At 45.1% G+C, this 15,288-nt stretch overlaps 2 protein-coding genes across 2 annotated transcripts; both read right to left on the bottom strand.

Moving 5' to 3' along the window:
• Window positions 1-45: 45 nt before the first annotated feature.
• usf3 (upstream transcription factor family member 3) lies at window positions 46-9,805 on the bottom strand. The gene is made up of 6 exons (XM_084939330.1): window positions 9,693-9,805; window positions 9,546-9,577; window positions 9,369-9,451; window positions 9,182-9,278; window positions 4,218-9,067; window positions 46-3,195 (listed from the first exon to the last, which is right to left on the bottom strand). The coding sequence occupies exons 1-6, from the start codon at window positions 9,734-9,736 to the stop codon at window positions 1,387-1,389; spliced, it is 6,915 nt and encodes a 2,304-aa protein (XP_084795456.1). The 5' UTR covers window positions 9,737-9,805; the 3' UTR covers window positions 46-1,386.
• On the bottom strand, window positions 9,693-14,571 carry naa50 (N-alpha-acetyltransferase 50, NatE catalytic subunit). Its single transcript, XM_084939335.1, has 6 exons — window positions 14,352-14,571; window positions 12,942-13,078; window positions 12,603-12,722; window positions 12,187-12,253; window positions 10,339-12,076; window positions 9,693-9,819 (listed from the first exon to the last, which is right to left on the bottom strand). Exons 1-5 carry the CDS (start codon window positions 14,357-14,359, stop codon window positions 11,899-11,901), a joined length of 510 nt encoding a protein of 169 aa, XP_084795461.1. The 5' UTR covers window positions 14,360-14,571; the 3' UTR covers window positions 9,693-9,819; window positions 10,339-11,898.
• Window positions 14,572-15,288: the final 717 nt, after the last annotated feature.

The following is a 15,288-nucleotide window of genomic DNA, read 5'->3' on the forward strand; positions in this document are numbered from 1 at the left end:
TTCCAGGTGCTGTCATGGACAAGAGAATAAAAAAAGCACAGACAGTTTTCCAGTTGGCAGCAAATACAAATGTCTCCTTATAAACTTTATTAATCAATCTTGTATTTACAAATACATACATAATCTAACAATTCTGATATTAAACATTGGTATTTACAAAATAGCTCTTGGAAAAACAATTCTGTACAGCACAACCTGATAAGTTAGTAAATTACATTAATAGGTAACTGTGCAGAAGGTTTCTCAATGACCCAGGATACACTGAACTCAAGTTCTAAACCTAAAACTGATTTTGTTTTACTACCAGTCGGTTTAACCAACATTTTCACAACAAACTTTAAAGTGCCCCTGTTATGCTTTTAACTTTTTTCTTCATCATTCAATCCGTTTCATAATTTGACATGTTTGAAAAATCCACACCAAAGAGAATTATAAAGGTTTTATGCAAAGGTTTGCTTGCGATGCCTATTAACGTCTCCCTGCAGAACAGGAAGTAGTATGATAAGGACAACTCAACCGTGATGTCCACAGCTGTCCATTCTCTCCCACAGAACACATGACTGTATTATTATTCCACTTATCACTTGACACCATGTAACAAAGTGGAATAATTTTGCCCACCCTTGAAGAAGGACAGAACGAGCAGTGACCTCAACTCAAAGATGGACGATAACTCTAAAATGTCTCTTATCAGCAAAATACTCCAAATGCTTTACTGTAAGTCTCCAAGAACTGCAAAATCACCATTTCAACAAGTGCTTCATCACCACTTTCTGAACTCATTGAACATTAAAAGCTGCTCTGCACTAACAGCAAACGCGCGTGACAAAACTCTCCAAGTTAAAAAAAACGAGGCTTTGCCGTGATTTCGATCAAATTCAAACATAGGATGATGTTAAAGTTAGAAGCGATGGCATGTTTTTATAATGTGGCTACGGCTTTCTGTTTGCAGATGTCAGCTTTTGAAGGGCTACGCCAGTTACATGTGAATTTGGTGGAGCTAACCATCCAGACCAGAATGGGCTCGTGGGAGTGTAGCCTCAAAAAGACAGCAGTGCACAAAGAGGCACACCTTTGCTTGTAGACCTACAAAATAAAATTAGGAGCCCATAAGCATAAGAGGGACACTTTAAAGATACACATTTCCATGTTCCTGTAAAATTATAAGATTGTTCAGATATTACAAATGATAACATTGGCAAACGCCAAAGGGAACATATCTGAGACCAAAACTGTTTTGAACATGTAAACAACAAAAATCACCATTTCAACAAGTGCTTCATCACCACTTTCTGAACTCGTTGAACATTAAAAGCAACAAAATTTAAAATTTTTGCTCTAAAGCTCCAGTTCACCATCACATTCACGCTGCAGCAGGAGGTCTCCTCACACGGCCGAGCTGCCGTCGTGGCCCAGAATATGGCTGATGTTGTGAGCAGGACGATTCGGCTGCTTGCCCGAGTCGGCAGATGCGGTGTTAGAGAGAGACAGCAAGGGAGACATTGGCATCGCTGAGCCATCAGTGGGCATGCCGGTAGCGATTTCGGGAAACAGAGAGGTCAAGTTGAAGTTGGAGATGTGAGGGGTGATTCCAGACGAGTTGGCGATGGGCATCGGGGGCATTTCTGGAAGCAGCGGGAAGCTGGCCTGACCAAAACCCACAGGGCGTGGCGGGGAGAGGATTGAGCCAAAGCGGTTGTTGAGTGGAGGAGCGCTCCCTTTGTCGGCACTCGGGCTCGTAAACATTTGGTTGGGAAAGTATTGGAGGGTGACATCACTGGAAAGGCTGGGGTGAGCAGCTGGAGAATAGGAAGGGTAGAAGGAGGTTAAAGTGTTCTGAGGCTCAACAGGGAGGAGGGACGGCGTACGGGAGGCGTTCGGCTGGCTCACTGGCGGGATGAACGTAGAGTTTGCATTGATGGGAGGTGGAGGATTCATCCCTCCCTCAGGAATAAAAGGGAAACCAAAGTTTTGTGTTAGGTGCTGATCAGGAACCAGGTTGTTGTCGCTAGGAACCTGAGCACTGTCTGACATGAAGCGCACAATGGCGCTACGCCGTGCCTCTCCTCCAGACTGCGGTCGGCTCAGCAGCACCCCACCTCCAGGGGGCAGAGGCAGATGGCCCTCAGGCTCAAACGGGTTGCTCGGTCTGAGCGTACCGGATCGAGGCCGGTCGCCAGGTCTCAGTTTGGTGGGCTGAGGATCTCTGGCAATGTGGCGAGAGTGTTGGCTAACAGCAGTGGGTGGACGGGAGGGGGCAGAGGAGCGGCCTGGCTCAGAGCTGCTGTGTGGGGGTGGAGGGTGAGGGAGTCCTGATCGCACACCTGGGCCTGGGTGCATGTTACTGCTGACCTGAGAAATGTGGCCCTTGTTTCCCTCTGTAAGTCGCATAGGCGGAGCCTTCTGGGTTTGGGGAACACTGGGACTGGAGGTCTTGGCCTGTATGTCTCCTGACGAGTTTCCAGGCACACAGCTGTACTCCATGCTGACCGGGGGACAGCACTGCACTGCTCGTTGGTGGTTGCTCTGCTCAGGAAGGTGGGGGGACAGGAGGCTTTGCATGAAACTCTGATGACATCCATCCTGTTCTCGAGGCAGTGCTGGTCCAACCTGGACCCCTTGTGAGCCAGGATGAGCTCCACTGTAGCCCCCACGATTTCGGCCATCTGTTGCAGGGCCCATCCTGAAACCTGGCTGTTGCTGCCCCTGAGGCCCCCTCTGGGAGGGAGGCACTGGTTTAGATGTCATGTCACTCCCACGAGATACCTGAGCCTCAAAACCACTGAGCTGATGTGCTCCTCCTGCACCCCCCATTGCCTTAAAGGGTGGACACTCTGAGACCCGCTGAACATCAGCGGACCCCGGATGGTCAGATGGCAGACGGCTCTGTGGGTTATGTGCAATGTTGGCCTTCCCTCTTGACGTGTCCAGATAACCACGGAGGTCTGGCTGCTCCTGAGCGCCACTGTGACCAGGCTGAAGGTGGAGACCGATGCGCTGCTGCTCGCCACTAGTGGAGCTTTTACCGATGAGCGCCTCAGCAGAGTAGCTGGACACACGGTGACGTTCCTGCCGAGATGGAGTGCAGGCCAAGTCAGACGACCGTGACACAGGATTGGCGGGAGGAGAAATGAGCTGCTGCTCCAGACTCCTAGAGCTCATCATCCTCTGCATAGCATTATGGTCTTGACCAGACTGAGGGAGAAAAAGTGGAAATATTATCAGCAACACCCTCAAAATGAATCTTAACTATCATAAATCAATAAGAGCAATAAAACCAGATCAGAGTGGAGTCCAGTGGTGCCCCTTAGTAGTATTTTATGCAGCTTGTGAGGGCAACAAACATAAAATGCACTACTGAACATTTTCAACACCCACAACTCATGTCATGCTACAATATATCAGCCCAGAAAATGAACAAGGGAGATATTTATTCAATTTCAACATCTGTTCTTCCCATCATAGCAGACCAAACCTTTCTAACATTAACAAATAAGGCTGCTGTCCAGAAATGCAGAAAACTCAATCAACTTAAAGAAATCTATCAAGAAATGACTTAATCACATAAAAGACTATCCTCTGAACTGATGCAAGTTGTGACTTTGTAATGTGATGTAATGTCGTGTGCCTTTTTCTTGCATGGCCCTCAATCATATGTTAAGTCCCAAAAGTGGCACTCTGTCATCAAAACTTTGAGAACCCCTGGTGTACAGTGTCATCCAACCACAAAGCATGTGTTAAAAATTTTATCCTGACAGCTCTCAGATGTTCATGAATAGATGGTAGAAATTAAAACAAAACAAAACACAATGATTGAACTACATTTCAATTACAAACAATCTTAAATTTACACTCCTCTGTCTACACTGTGGCTGTAAGGGCAGAGCTGCTATTTCACTGCAAAGTCCCCCACACACTATAAAGTGTCAGTACTGTGATTGTTTTCTTTTCACGATTTTTTTTCTTTCTGTAAATGAGAGTTTCTCTGTGGTAGACTGTTGCAGCAGCCAGGTGTTTGTATAAAGGACACTTAGGTAGTTAGACAAAGTTACACTAACTTAAACTGTTTCAGATCTCTTGCACAGGAAAAAAAAAGTCTCATGGGGTAATACTTAGTAAATGGTACATGGAGAACAAAAAAATTCCAGTGGACTGGTTTTCAAATATGCTTTATGCTAAAAATGCAACTGTCACTTTTTATATCACATGACACCAACCTTGAGGTGGTCCTGCTGGGCCAGGTGATTACTGTGATGGCCCCTGGAACCGGCTGCCTGTGCTTCACAACTCTTCTCCTGGTGCCTAAAGTGCTGCTGCTGGATCTGCTGCTGCAGATGCTGCTGGTGTCTGGAGTGAGAGCTCTGCTGCTGCTGCAACTGCTGCTGCTGTTGGTGTTGTTGATGCTGTCCCTGTGGAGGCTGTTGGTGTGTCTGTTGTTGGTGCTGCTGGGGATGAGACTGGTGCTGTGTTGGCTGTTGATGCTGCTGTGATTGTTGGTGTGACTGCTGTGGATGTTGCTGGGTCTGCTGCTGCGTGTGCTGTTGATGCTGTGCCTGTTGTTGTTGATGTGAAGGATGCTGCTGCTGCTGAACTCCAGACTTTTCCAGGTGATGCTGCTTCTGCTGCAGGCCAGCAGGTGAGCCTGTTTGACTGCCTCTGACGAGTGCCCGCTTCTTCTGGACATGCTGCTCTTGTTGCTGCAGCGCCCTCTGGTGTATTGAGTGGCGCTGTGCTGGGTCTGACTGTGTCAAGTGGTGCTGCAGATGATACAGATGGTGCCTCTGCTGCTCCTGCTGTTGCTGTTTCATGTAAAGGTTCCCTCCCAGATGTTGACCAGGCTGTGTTACAGCATGCTGCTGATGCCCCTGGGGCAGATGAAGTACCCCTGGCTGGTTCTGCTCAGGAGGTCCTTGTGGAGGGCAGTGCCCATCTGCAGGCCTAACTACCGGGCTCATAAAAGAGTTTGCAGAGAAGAGAGGGCCTCCACCTTCTGAATTAATCCTTGTCATGACGGTTGAGGAAGACGACGGTAGCTGACCTACCATCATCTGGTTGTGGTCAGCGGCTTTCACATCCATGTGGTTGACAGGGTTACCAGATGGAGGGCAGGGCTTAGGTCGTTTACCAGTGTTTAACATCACCTCATCCTGAGCCTGCCGCTTGGAAATTATCTTTACTTGTCGCTCGCCAATACCAACTCCTCCTTGAGCCCTCATTAGTGTAGTCTTTAAGGGGATGTACTCATTTGGCTGTGTAGCACCTGAACAGGGTGAGTGAGCATTATTTGAGGCTTGGGATATAAGAGATGAGGTCCCCGCAGGAGAGGGAGTTGAGGCCTGTTGGCCAGGCAGATTTGGGGAGCCAGGGTAGGGCTGGTGACTAGAGCTGGGCCTAATCAGGTTGTTGACACTGAGGCTTGCCACTGTCCCACTCTGGGATGAGTTCTGAGACTGGACCTGGGGAAGAGGCTGAGACTGGGAGTAAGAGATGTTTTGTGGATGTCTGCTTCCACCGGCTGCACTCACAGACCCTTCCCCAACCTGTCCTCTGACAGACACCTCAACAGCAGGTTTAACTGTTCCTGGGTCAATAGGCTTATTCACTTTAGCCTGCTGCCCAGCTGAGCCTCGTTCTTTACTGGCTGACACTGGTGTGGTTTTGGTGGGCTCCCAAGTGGCTGTGGTGGGGTTAGTAGATGCAGTGTTTTCCCCAGAGCACCCTCCACTCCTCCTTCCAGGGCTGTCCTGCTCCAGCATGGCTAACGCCAGCATCTCTGCCTGCTCATTTGTGAATGTAAATGTTCCAAAGGACCCAGATGATGCACCGATAGTGTGGCCTTGGGGAAGCATGGACGCCACAGAAAACCCTCTACCACCCCCAGCTCCAGAAGACATGGGAGAATCAGTCTGCCTGCTAGAGGTCAAAGAGTGCTCCAGAGTTTGATCATCTAAGTTAGTGTACACCTGTTGAGACAACGAAAAGTCCTTTCTAGTAGGAATGTCAGGAGTCACTACTAAGCTCTCTTTGGCTGCTGGTGTGGACTGCATCTCCTCCTGAGCCTCACTGTTTGGTCTAGGGGCCTGAGGCGGTTTGCCCTCAGTAGGATGGCAGGAGGACAGATTGTGTGTGCTCACATCAGTCTGCTGTGTTGTAACTCTGGGAGCAGTGTTCCTTTTACTAATATCTGAACTTGTTGTAGGGGTTGTTGCAGAGCTGTGCATAGCAGAAAATGCAGGTGCAGATGATGACAGGGTTGTGGACACAGAAGATGAAGGAGTGGCTTGAGACTCCTGTTTATTACAAGGCAGAGAATCTTGTGAGGCAGATCCCTGGGAACGACAAGGTGATGTTTGTTGGGTAGTCTTATTAAAAGGTAACGGTGCAGTTGCTGTGGTACTGCTGGTGCAGACTGGAGTCAAACATACAGTAGAAACAGAGGAAGAAGTGTACAGAGTTTCAGAGGCAGCTGCTGAGGTCACCACAGGTCGGTTTTGTCCAGAAGCAGCAGTGCTGGCAGTGCACTTAGTTTGTGTTATGCTAGTTTCTGTACTGGTGATAGGATGTTTAGCCTCAGCAGTTGAGAGCTTGGTTACAGCTGAGTCGCTGCCAGAAAGTGGAGATACTTTACTCTTGTCAACCAAGTCTGAACTAACCGATGGCTCGATCGATGTGGCAGTGACTGTTGTAACTGCAGTCGTGATGCTGCTAGTGTTAGAATGACTGAATGTCGAATCACTCTGAGACGCACTGACAGAGGTTTTATCCCGTGGATGGGATTGACTAAACACAGCTGGCCCGCTGGATGAACTGCTTACAATCATTTTCTGTGTGTTCTGTTGTGTAGTGACACTACCTATAGCTTTATCTGTAGCTGTGACAGCTGTGGTACATGTGGAGTTAATGTCTGTGACTTTAACAGATGCAGACTGTAAAACTTGAGATCCTGTAACCTGAACTGTCTGGCTGTCTCCTGTAGCAGCTATTGGCTTGGCAGAAAGAGCTACAGCAGGTTGTGGGGGACTGGTTTCCTTTGTCTTTGCAGCTTTAGTCCTTTTCGCTGCTGCTCTCTTCATATTCAAGGCTGTGCGAAGCCTCTTTGCTGAAGGCTTGGAGGTACTAACCACCAGCCCTGATGTGACTGGGACCTGTAGCTGTCGGGCAGGTAGTGCAAGTGTGGCTCCAGAGATGGATGCTGGAGCAGGAGGCTGCTGCTGCAACACTGATAATGGAGCAGGTGGAGGCTGACCATTGTTCTGACTAGAAATGTTAAGAGGAAGACCCTGAGAGATGCTCTGATTGAGACTGCTGAGGGCCCCTAAGCTGTTGAGAGCCACATTAGTAGTCGGTTCCTCACTGGTAGTGGGCTGGACTAGCTGCAATGTACTCTGGCCACCCTGGGAACTGGCCTTATCAGAAGTCTTCACAGGCTGCAAGGCAAACACCTGTCCATTCACAGTGATAGTCTGCGGGGTTGTAGGAACTGGTGGAGAAGATGATGTCTGGGTGGCCTGCGGAGGATGGCTCGCTTGAGGCTGAACAGGGCGAGGAAGAATGTGCACCAGCTGCTTTCCCCCTACACTCTGCAAGGATGGTGCAGACACCGAGGTGCTGGTCATGGGTATCTGAGTGGAAACAGTAGGGATAGTGGCAGGCACCATGCCAACTTGGGGATTCTGAGCAGAAGTTGCAGCCTGATTGGGTGCCTGGATGATTACAAAATGCTGACATGGTGTTTGACTTGTTATTTCCTCCCTCACAACTGGTTGGGTAGGGCAAGCACTGGCCTGCTGCAAGATTACAACACTTGGATTGTTTGTGTTCTGTGGTACTGTAACACCTGAAGCTGTTGCTCCACCTGGGTTGACTTGCAACACCTGCATGGTCTGAAGGAGAGGAAGCACGGTGGCCTGTGGCTGGGGTACCAGGGCTGGCTGAGGGAGGGGTTGAGGTTGTGGGATTATGGCTGGTTGAAGAAGAGTAGGCTGGGGCTGAGACACGACTGCAGGGTGGGCCACCACAGGTGGCTGCTGCACTATGGCTGATTGAGGAAGAACAGCACACTGAGGTTGGCATGCTAGGATAGGCTGAGGCTGTGTCTGGTTTAGGACTGCTGGCCGTATCTGGGGTGCTCTTTGAAACGGCTGCGCTTGAATGTGACCTGTAAGAGGTGCCTGCTGTACAGGCACCTGTGGTTGCATCTGTATTTGAATTGGGTGAACAGATGGTTTGCTGCCCATTGGACATACAGTCACCTGCTGGATAGGCTGGGTGGTGTTGCTGACTTCTGGAGTGGAAAGACTTTGGCAGACTGGCTGCACTGTGTTCCCTGCCATCTGCAGTGTTGTCCAGGTAGTCTGTGTGCTGCCTGCTGCCCCAGCCCTGAGAAGGGCTTGGCTGGTTGGGATAGCAGTGTAACTTGCAGTCCTTATGGCAGCGTCCTGCGTTACCCATGAGCAACCCTCTGAAGCTTTTGTAGGGTGGGTGGATGCAGGCAGAGCAGAGCCTTCAGTGGGGAGCTGTGAGGCTGAAGTAGCTGCTAAGGTGAGGGGCTGAGCTTGCTGAGGCATTGACGTGGATGCTGCAGGAATCTGGAGGGTGATGTAAGACACAGAAGGTGGCAGAGTGGGTGCCACAGTTGGTGCTTCAACCACACACTGCTCTATCATTCTCAGGCTGGGTGTAGACTGAGTGGGTGCTGCTGCTGACCCAGGGAGAAGTGCAGGGGTAGAAGAAGAGTTGTTAACATGCAGCAGGGCTCCATTAACCCTTAATCTGGCACTGGCCTCAGATGATGGCTGAATAATTAATGTTTCAGATGACTGTTTTCCTGGGCTAGTCTCCTTTCCTGCAGGGAATTTCCCATTGCCATTAGAACAAACAATTATCCCCTTTGGGAGCTGGTGAGTAGAGGGAACTTTTGCCACTTTAGCACAGCGTTGTTTGCCCTTCCAGTGGATAGTGGGATCTTCCAGAGGGTTAATGTCATTGGCTTTGAGGAGCTCAATATAGTGAGCACTCTCTCGCCTCAATTCCTCCAGCTGACGCCGCAGCCGACGGATTTCCTCTGCTGCAATGAGGTGTAGAGTTCATGACTTTAACCACACATAATCCATATTCACACTTAACTTGTAGGATACGCCAACTAAATTAGGAAGCTGGTGTGTACAATATTAAAATTTACCTTGGACTTTATCTCCTCCTTCCAGAAGCATTGTATCATTTTGTTTCTTCAGTTCAGTGATGTAACGAAAGGCCTGGTCCAGTATCATGTTCTTACTCTAAAAATAAAATCACATTTTTTTCTATTAAAATATTTTGCTCTGATTTCACTATATTTAGGCAAACAGAAACACCAGATTGTCTCTTACCTGTTTAAGTGCTTGGGAACATGGCAAAAGATTACCAATGCGGTTAATCCCGGCATTAATCTTTTCTTTTCTGTGTCTTTCAACTAAAACAACAAAAAGACAAAGTCATCAGAATTCATGTACATTTAAAGTAAACCCTACACAATAAATCTATGGTCATCTATGTTTTTTTTTTACCTGCATTGTGAGATTCTTTGTTTTTCTTCTTTCTGCAAACAATAAAATAACATTAAAAAAAATTGAACAGTTCACATTTTAAACGACCACTTATGGAATTTATTTGACTGAACCGGAACAAATAGACTATATCTCAAAGATGTTTACTTGGGTTTACGGCCAGGTGTCTGAGTTTCAGTCATCTCTGGCATCCTGTCCTCACAGTTGCCTGTATGATAAGGTACCAGTCAACACATCAACAGCTGGACCTAAAATCCATTCCGTGCTCGTCCTGCTGCAAGCAAAACATAAAGCATCCGAACAGAGTATTGATTATAAATAAGAGCACTGTCAACACACCGCTGTGTATCAGCTGAGAAAAATAGTACAGATACACTAGTGATGAGCTCATACTGTTTCATACAATAGCAGATATAAAAGTATTAAATCTGTCAAGCTACACTCAGCCTCTACTACTACTAGATGCTAACAAGCTAGTGTAATTACCCTATCTTTACTCATTTAGATAAAAACACTTACCTACACGTTACAAAATAATTAGAGTGTTACACGAAGTGATTAAACATTTCTTTCTCCTGGGCTTGTGTTACAATATACGCAGCGAGCGATGTTCATATATTTAAACCTGCAAAGAAACCTAAGCAATTACCTGTTCAGCTAGCTTTCTGATAGCTAGCAGGCTAACAGCTATCTTAGCTTATCGACACCGACATGATTATTAAGCAGAACAACGCCAGTCGCTTCTCGGCCGTGCTCACACAAATGCTGCTTACAGAGAGTAGTTTTCACGAACCTTTAGCCTCGACATTTTGGAGACCGCTGTTCCTGTAAGAACTTTAAAAATTGGAGGCTAACTATTAGCTAGCAAAGCTTTCAACTCATCTCCCAAAACAATCTGAATAACCCTAACTTAGTGCTGAAAGGGGTGGGCTGTACGCAGTCCTGAAAGCCAATAGCATTCCAGAGGTAGGAGGTTATATCCAATCACAACACCTATAAGCATCCAAGGAAGAGTTTAAGGCAGAGGGAGACATAAATGATACACACACACATAACCCAATTTCTATACCAAATATTCATAATGTCAAAACATAACACAACTTTTACTGCAAATAGTAATTTATTCATTTAGACGTTAAAAAGTCTTACAATATAGAGCTCCAGAAAAGATAAAATTCTCCAAAGAAATGAAAACATGCGTATACTACAGTGGAGAGGACACAACTCTCCTTGCATGCAGAGGTGTCAGAGCTTCCTCTGGGTAATACACTGTTAAGAGATCATAGCAAAACTCCAAAACTTTCAGCTGAAAGTGTGTGTAATCACTGAAGCTCACTGTGGCAGGAAGTTTGAGAAGACCGATGTCATAAGATGGCTACATAAGGTGCCAAAGGTGTTTAAGGTATGTCTCAAAACACTTGTATACATTTAGAAACAAGCATCCACAAACACCTCCACCATACTACTGAAAATAATGCCCAAATCCAAATCAATCTGATGTTATTCATAACACATTCAATACATTTGTTTGGTTCTCTCATTCCTTTATATTTTCACTCTTTGTGATAAACCCAGGAGAACCTCTGAACCATTTGCCATCTCAGTGTGGAAAATAAAAATAACAGACTAGTTGAAGGGGGATTTAAATAACAGGCTGGAAATATTTAAAAATTAAAAGTACTGAACGCATCTTCCCACTGCCACAAAACCGTCAAGCTTTTCCCCTTTCTCCTGTACTGAGGGGACGCATTTCTGCCCCCCCGGACACAACAAACCGGTCAGACTCATTTCTCATGAGTCCAAAGATTCAGGTGGTGCAGGAATAGAGCTTTGTCTGTTCCACATAACTCAAGTATCACTCCAAGCTGACCACCTGGGACTGCATTTGTGTCGGGGGATGGTCTTTCAAGCACTTTTTCCCTTTACTTTTCCAAACCAACTGATTTCCTTTGATCAACAGCATAGATATGTCCCCTCCAGCTTTAATAACCGCATTTAAAAAACAAAACAAACAAAAAAACAACAATGTGATTTGAAAACGCCAAATCTTTCCCCCTCCACCATGTCAACTGTCAGAAGTTGGTAACTTTGTCAACAGGAGCACTATAGGATGCTTAGATTTTTGTCATTGTCAATTAACAGTATGAAGAAAATTTGCAAAAAAAGAAAGAAAGAAAGAAAAAAACAACAACAACAGGGACCCCCTTGTGAAATAAATGCAGCAACTTTTATGCTTGAAATTTGTTTTCTCTTTTTAGCGTCCTTTGAAGAAAGTGTTGAATCCTGGGGCATTTGTCACAGTTCTGTTTCTGTGGAGGTGGCCACATTAGTGCCTTTTCCGAACGCTGTGCCCCTACTCTGACTTCTGAAGCTCTCCACTGGGCAGTGCACAAGGACTGCGCAGGCTCTTTTGCAACACATGGGCATCTGCAGGCTCTATCCTCTTGTAGTAATTCTTCTTTGTCTCAATAATCTCAAAGCCAAACTTCTGGTAAAAGTCAATGGCCGACTCATTGCTGATCTGCACATGACTGTAGGGTGGGAAAATACAAATGCATTAACAGGCAGCTCATCTGGAAAATCAGTCAAAAATAATTATTGTATGCAGATAAGTTTTCATGCAAATTCTGCAAACACTCACAGGTAAATATTATCAAAAGTTCCATCCTTCTCGCAGATGTTTAGCACATGATTAAGCATCTTTGTACCTGGCGTAAAAGTAAAAACAAAATCACCAATTGCACAACAGCCTCTTCTTGAGGTCCTCATAACTTTTAAGAAACAGTATCAAACAGTCTAGTCTATCATACATCTCATAGAGGATGACTATTGCTCCTTTTATTAATTTTGTTCTTTTGTAAGGTGACCTTGGCTTTTTGAAAGGTGCCCTCAAATAAAATGTATTATTATTATTATTATTGTAACTTCCATTATCAAACTAATGACAGTAGAGCTTCTATTCACCTGAATCACACATAAGGATCATTAATGATAGTGGGGAAGAAAAAAAGTTTCTTCTTCAGGAATCAATAACAGAAACAATCTACTACTACTTACCAATTCCAAGTCTACGGTAGGGTGCTAGACAGCCAAGTGTCATGATGTACAGTCTCTTCTGGTTCTGAGAGTGGTCCACTCTGCAGCACACAGCACCCACTGCAATGTCATTGAAGTACGCTGCAAAAAACCAAAACATGATGCTGAAAGATCAAATACCTCTAAAAGCCACATTTCTACATTTCATTTCCCATGACTGAAAATCAAGCTGTTAAAGTGCATGCAAACTGAATTCCACCAGTCGCTTTCCTCTTTAACGCATCAATGTCATCACATACAGTCATAATCAGGTGTCACCCTAACTGAAGTTGTCTAGGTGTAAGTATTGTGATGTCTTACCTAGCTTTGCAAGCTCTCCAACTTCCAGCACATCTTTGTAAAACTTGTCGTTGTAGCTGACGGGGAAGATGACCTGGTTGAGGCGTTTCAGCTGCTTAATGTTGTGGGGCGTAACGTCCCCCAGCTCGATCCGGCTACTGGAACAAGAGCAAAACGGTCAAATGGCTGACAACAGGTAAACCATTTCATTTAACATTATATGAACCAAAATACAACAAAGACTAATAAACTGACATCTTACAAGCCTTCTATCCTTTATATTTGTTTATAAGCACAGTTCTTTCAGTCTATACACTCAATATTTAAGTAAACACTTTTACTATCAAAGCTCAAAGATGAATTACGCAGATAGTTGTCTACTTTGAGTACTGATTAAATCATCTGTCATGAACTGCGTGATTTCTTCCCAAAAGCTATAACACTGCTGAACTGAACCTGTTATCAACTCTTGTATAGCTTAAGTCAACATGTCCCCTCATAATCACACACACATACATTTACATAATCTACTACTAACAGTAATTCTTTGGACGAATGCCGCTTAGAAATAAATTTAAACAACACCTGCAGCTTGTGCTTTTTATAACTCTTTACTTAAAAATGAAACTTTTCTACCATCAAAATTGATTAATATTCTCCTTTAAATATCTATAGGATGACCAGGGGACATGGCTGGATTTGTGTAATTAGTAAATGACCCACACATAGCAGTCCACTCGCCTCAGTGAGAGGTTCACTGTGGTATTTATAGGACGACTACACATCCAAGAACTGGTGGAGGTCACGTGTGCTGTCCCTAAGCATGTACAATGAGATCGGTGAAACCCTAAGTATACAATTAATACACTTCAGCATTAATTGCCCTCGTGGAATAAGAGAATTTATTCAGAAATGTCCAGAAGCATCATTGCTAGTGTGTTACTTTGGCAGATCAAGTTACACTGAGTCAGCTGGCACAAACGCTAAAGTTGCTGTCATGTGTGACATTAAAATGGTAACTTTTTTGCCCAACGTGAGATAGCTGCGTCTAAGACTTTCGACAAAACTGGTATGACTCTGTGCAGGTAGCTGAGGTTCGCGGCAAATACCAAAAATAATCAGAGCTATGATTAGCTAAGCTAAACTGGCTTTACTGACTCAGCTCTCCACTAGCAGCGAGCTAGTTAGCTTAGCTTGTTCGCGACCTACACAAACCGACAAGCGGCTAAAGTTAACGACAACAACTACGACAGCACCACTTCAGTGACAGTGCTGTCCTTTATATAGTGGCCATGAACCTAAATAAAAGTCGTTTCGCAAGCTAGCTAGCCTTGCCGTCACCTCCCCGCCTCCTCCTGTAGGAAAAAAACAGACATGAAAAACTTTACTTGTGCTAAGCTACGTATTCATGACCCAAAAGTTCACACTCACCCTTTCATTTTAAAGAGATGATATCCCTTATTTTCGAAGAGTCTGAACTCTGAAGTTGTTTCGGGTAAAAGGTGAGAAACTGGAAAGAGTTGGGGTCAGGGATGCCTCCCGTTTTACCCTCCACATGTAGCTAGTTACGATGGTTGCAGTTAGCTTAGCCGCCACACTCCTTCCACGACTGTGTGGAGACGGACTGTCAACCCTGACCTCCGCATGCGCACACGCGCCTCTAATATTAGATATGAGACTTTTTGACCTGGATTTGGACTCTCAGGCTCTTTTCCAGCCAAATTAAGACATTTAAATAACGGTTTATGTGTTGAAAACATCCTGGTTCTCAGTCCTAATTATATAGGGCTCGTATTCGTCTCGCATTATTTAAGGGGACCTTACTTCTGGTGTGACATTGAGGCGTGTGAAATGCATTTGTCTGACCTCCGAAAGCAAGCATTATATTTTTTGGGGGAAAAGCGCCTACGTCTTCGCCCCAGAATTATTTGTTGTAGAACAACTGGATTACTACTAGTCAATGAAATCTACCGTTTTAGTTTTCTAAATATATTACCGAAATTATTTTTATATTTATCTACTCATAAAAAAGGAAATCCGAAATTAGTTTATATATGTAATACAGTGTTGGTCATATGGATGCTGAGATTTTCTGTTACACAACGAAAGCGAAAGAAAAACCCATGAGCCCTGTAGTTCTGTAAATTTGTAGTTTGGAGAAACGTATACACCCCCCAATAAATAAAAAAACAAAACAAAAAAAAACCCAAAACAAACTGGGGGTATGTATACATATTTAAATAAATGTATTTTATCAAAATTACATTTTCATCGTTTACTCCTAAACCACCTGAAAGATACACCGGGAGTTGTGAAAGCACCTCCATTTTGGCTCAACCGTTGCTGAAAAGATATCAAACAACATGAG

The sequence above is a fragment of the Perissodus microlepis genome, chromosome 9 (genome assembly GCF_051167445.1).
Source record: "Perissodus microlepis isolate ML-2025 ecotype Zambia chromosome 9, ASM5116744v1, whole genome shotgun sequence".
In the NCBI taxonomy this organism is placed as follows: Eukaryota; Metazoa; Chordata; class Actinopteri; order Cichliformes; family Cichlidae; genus Perissodus; species Perissodus microlepis.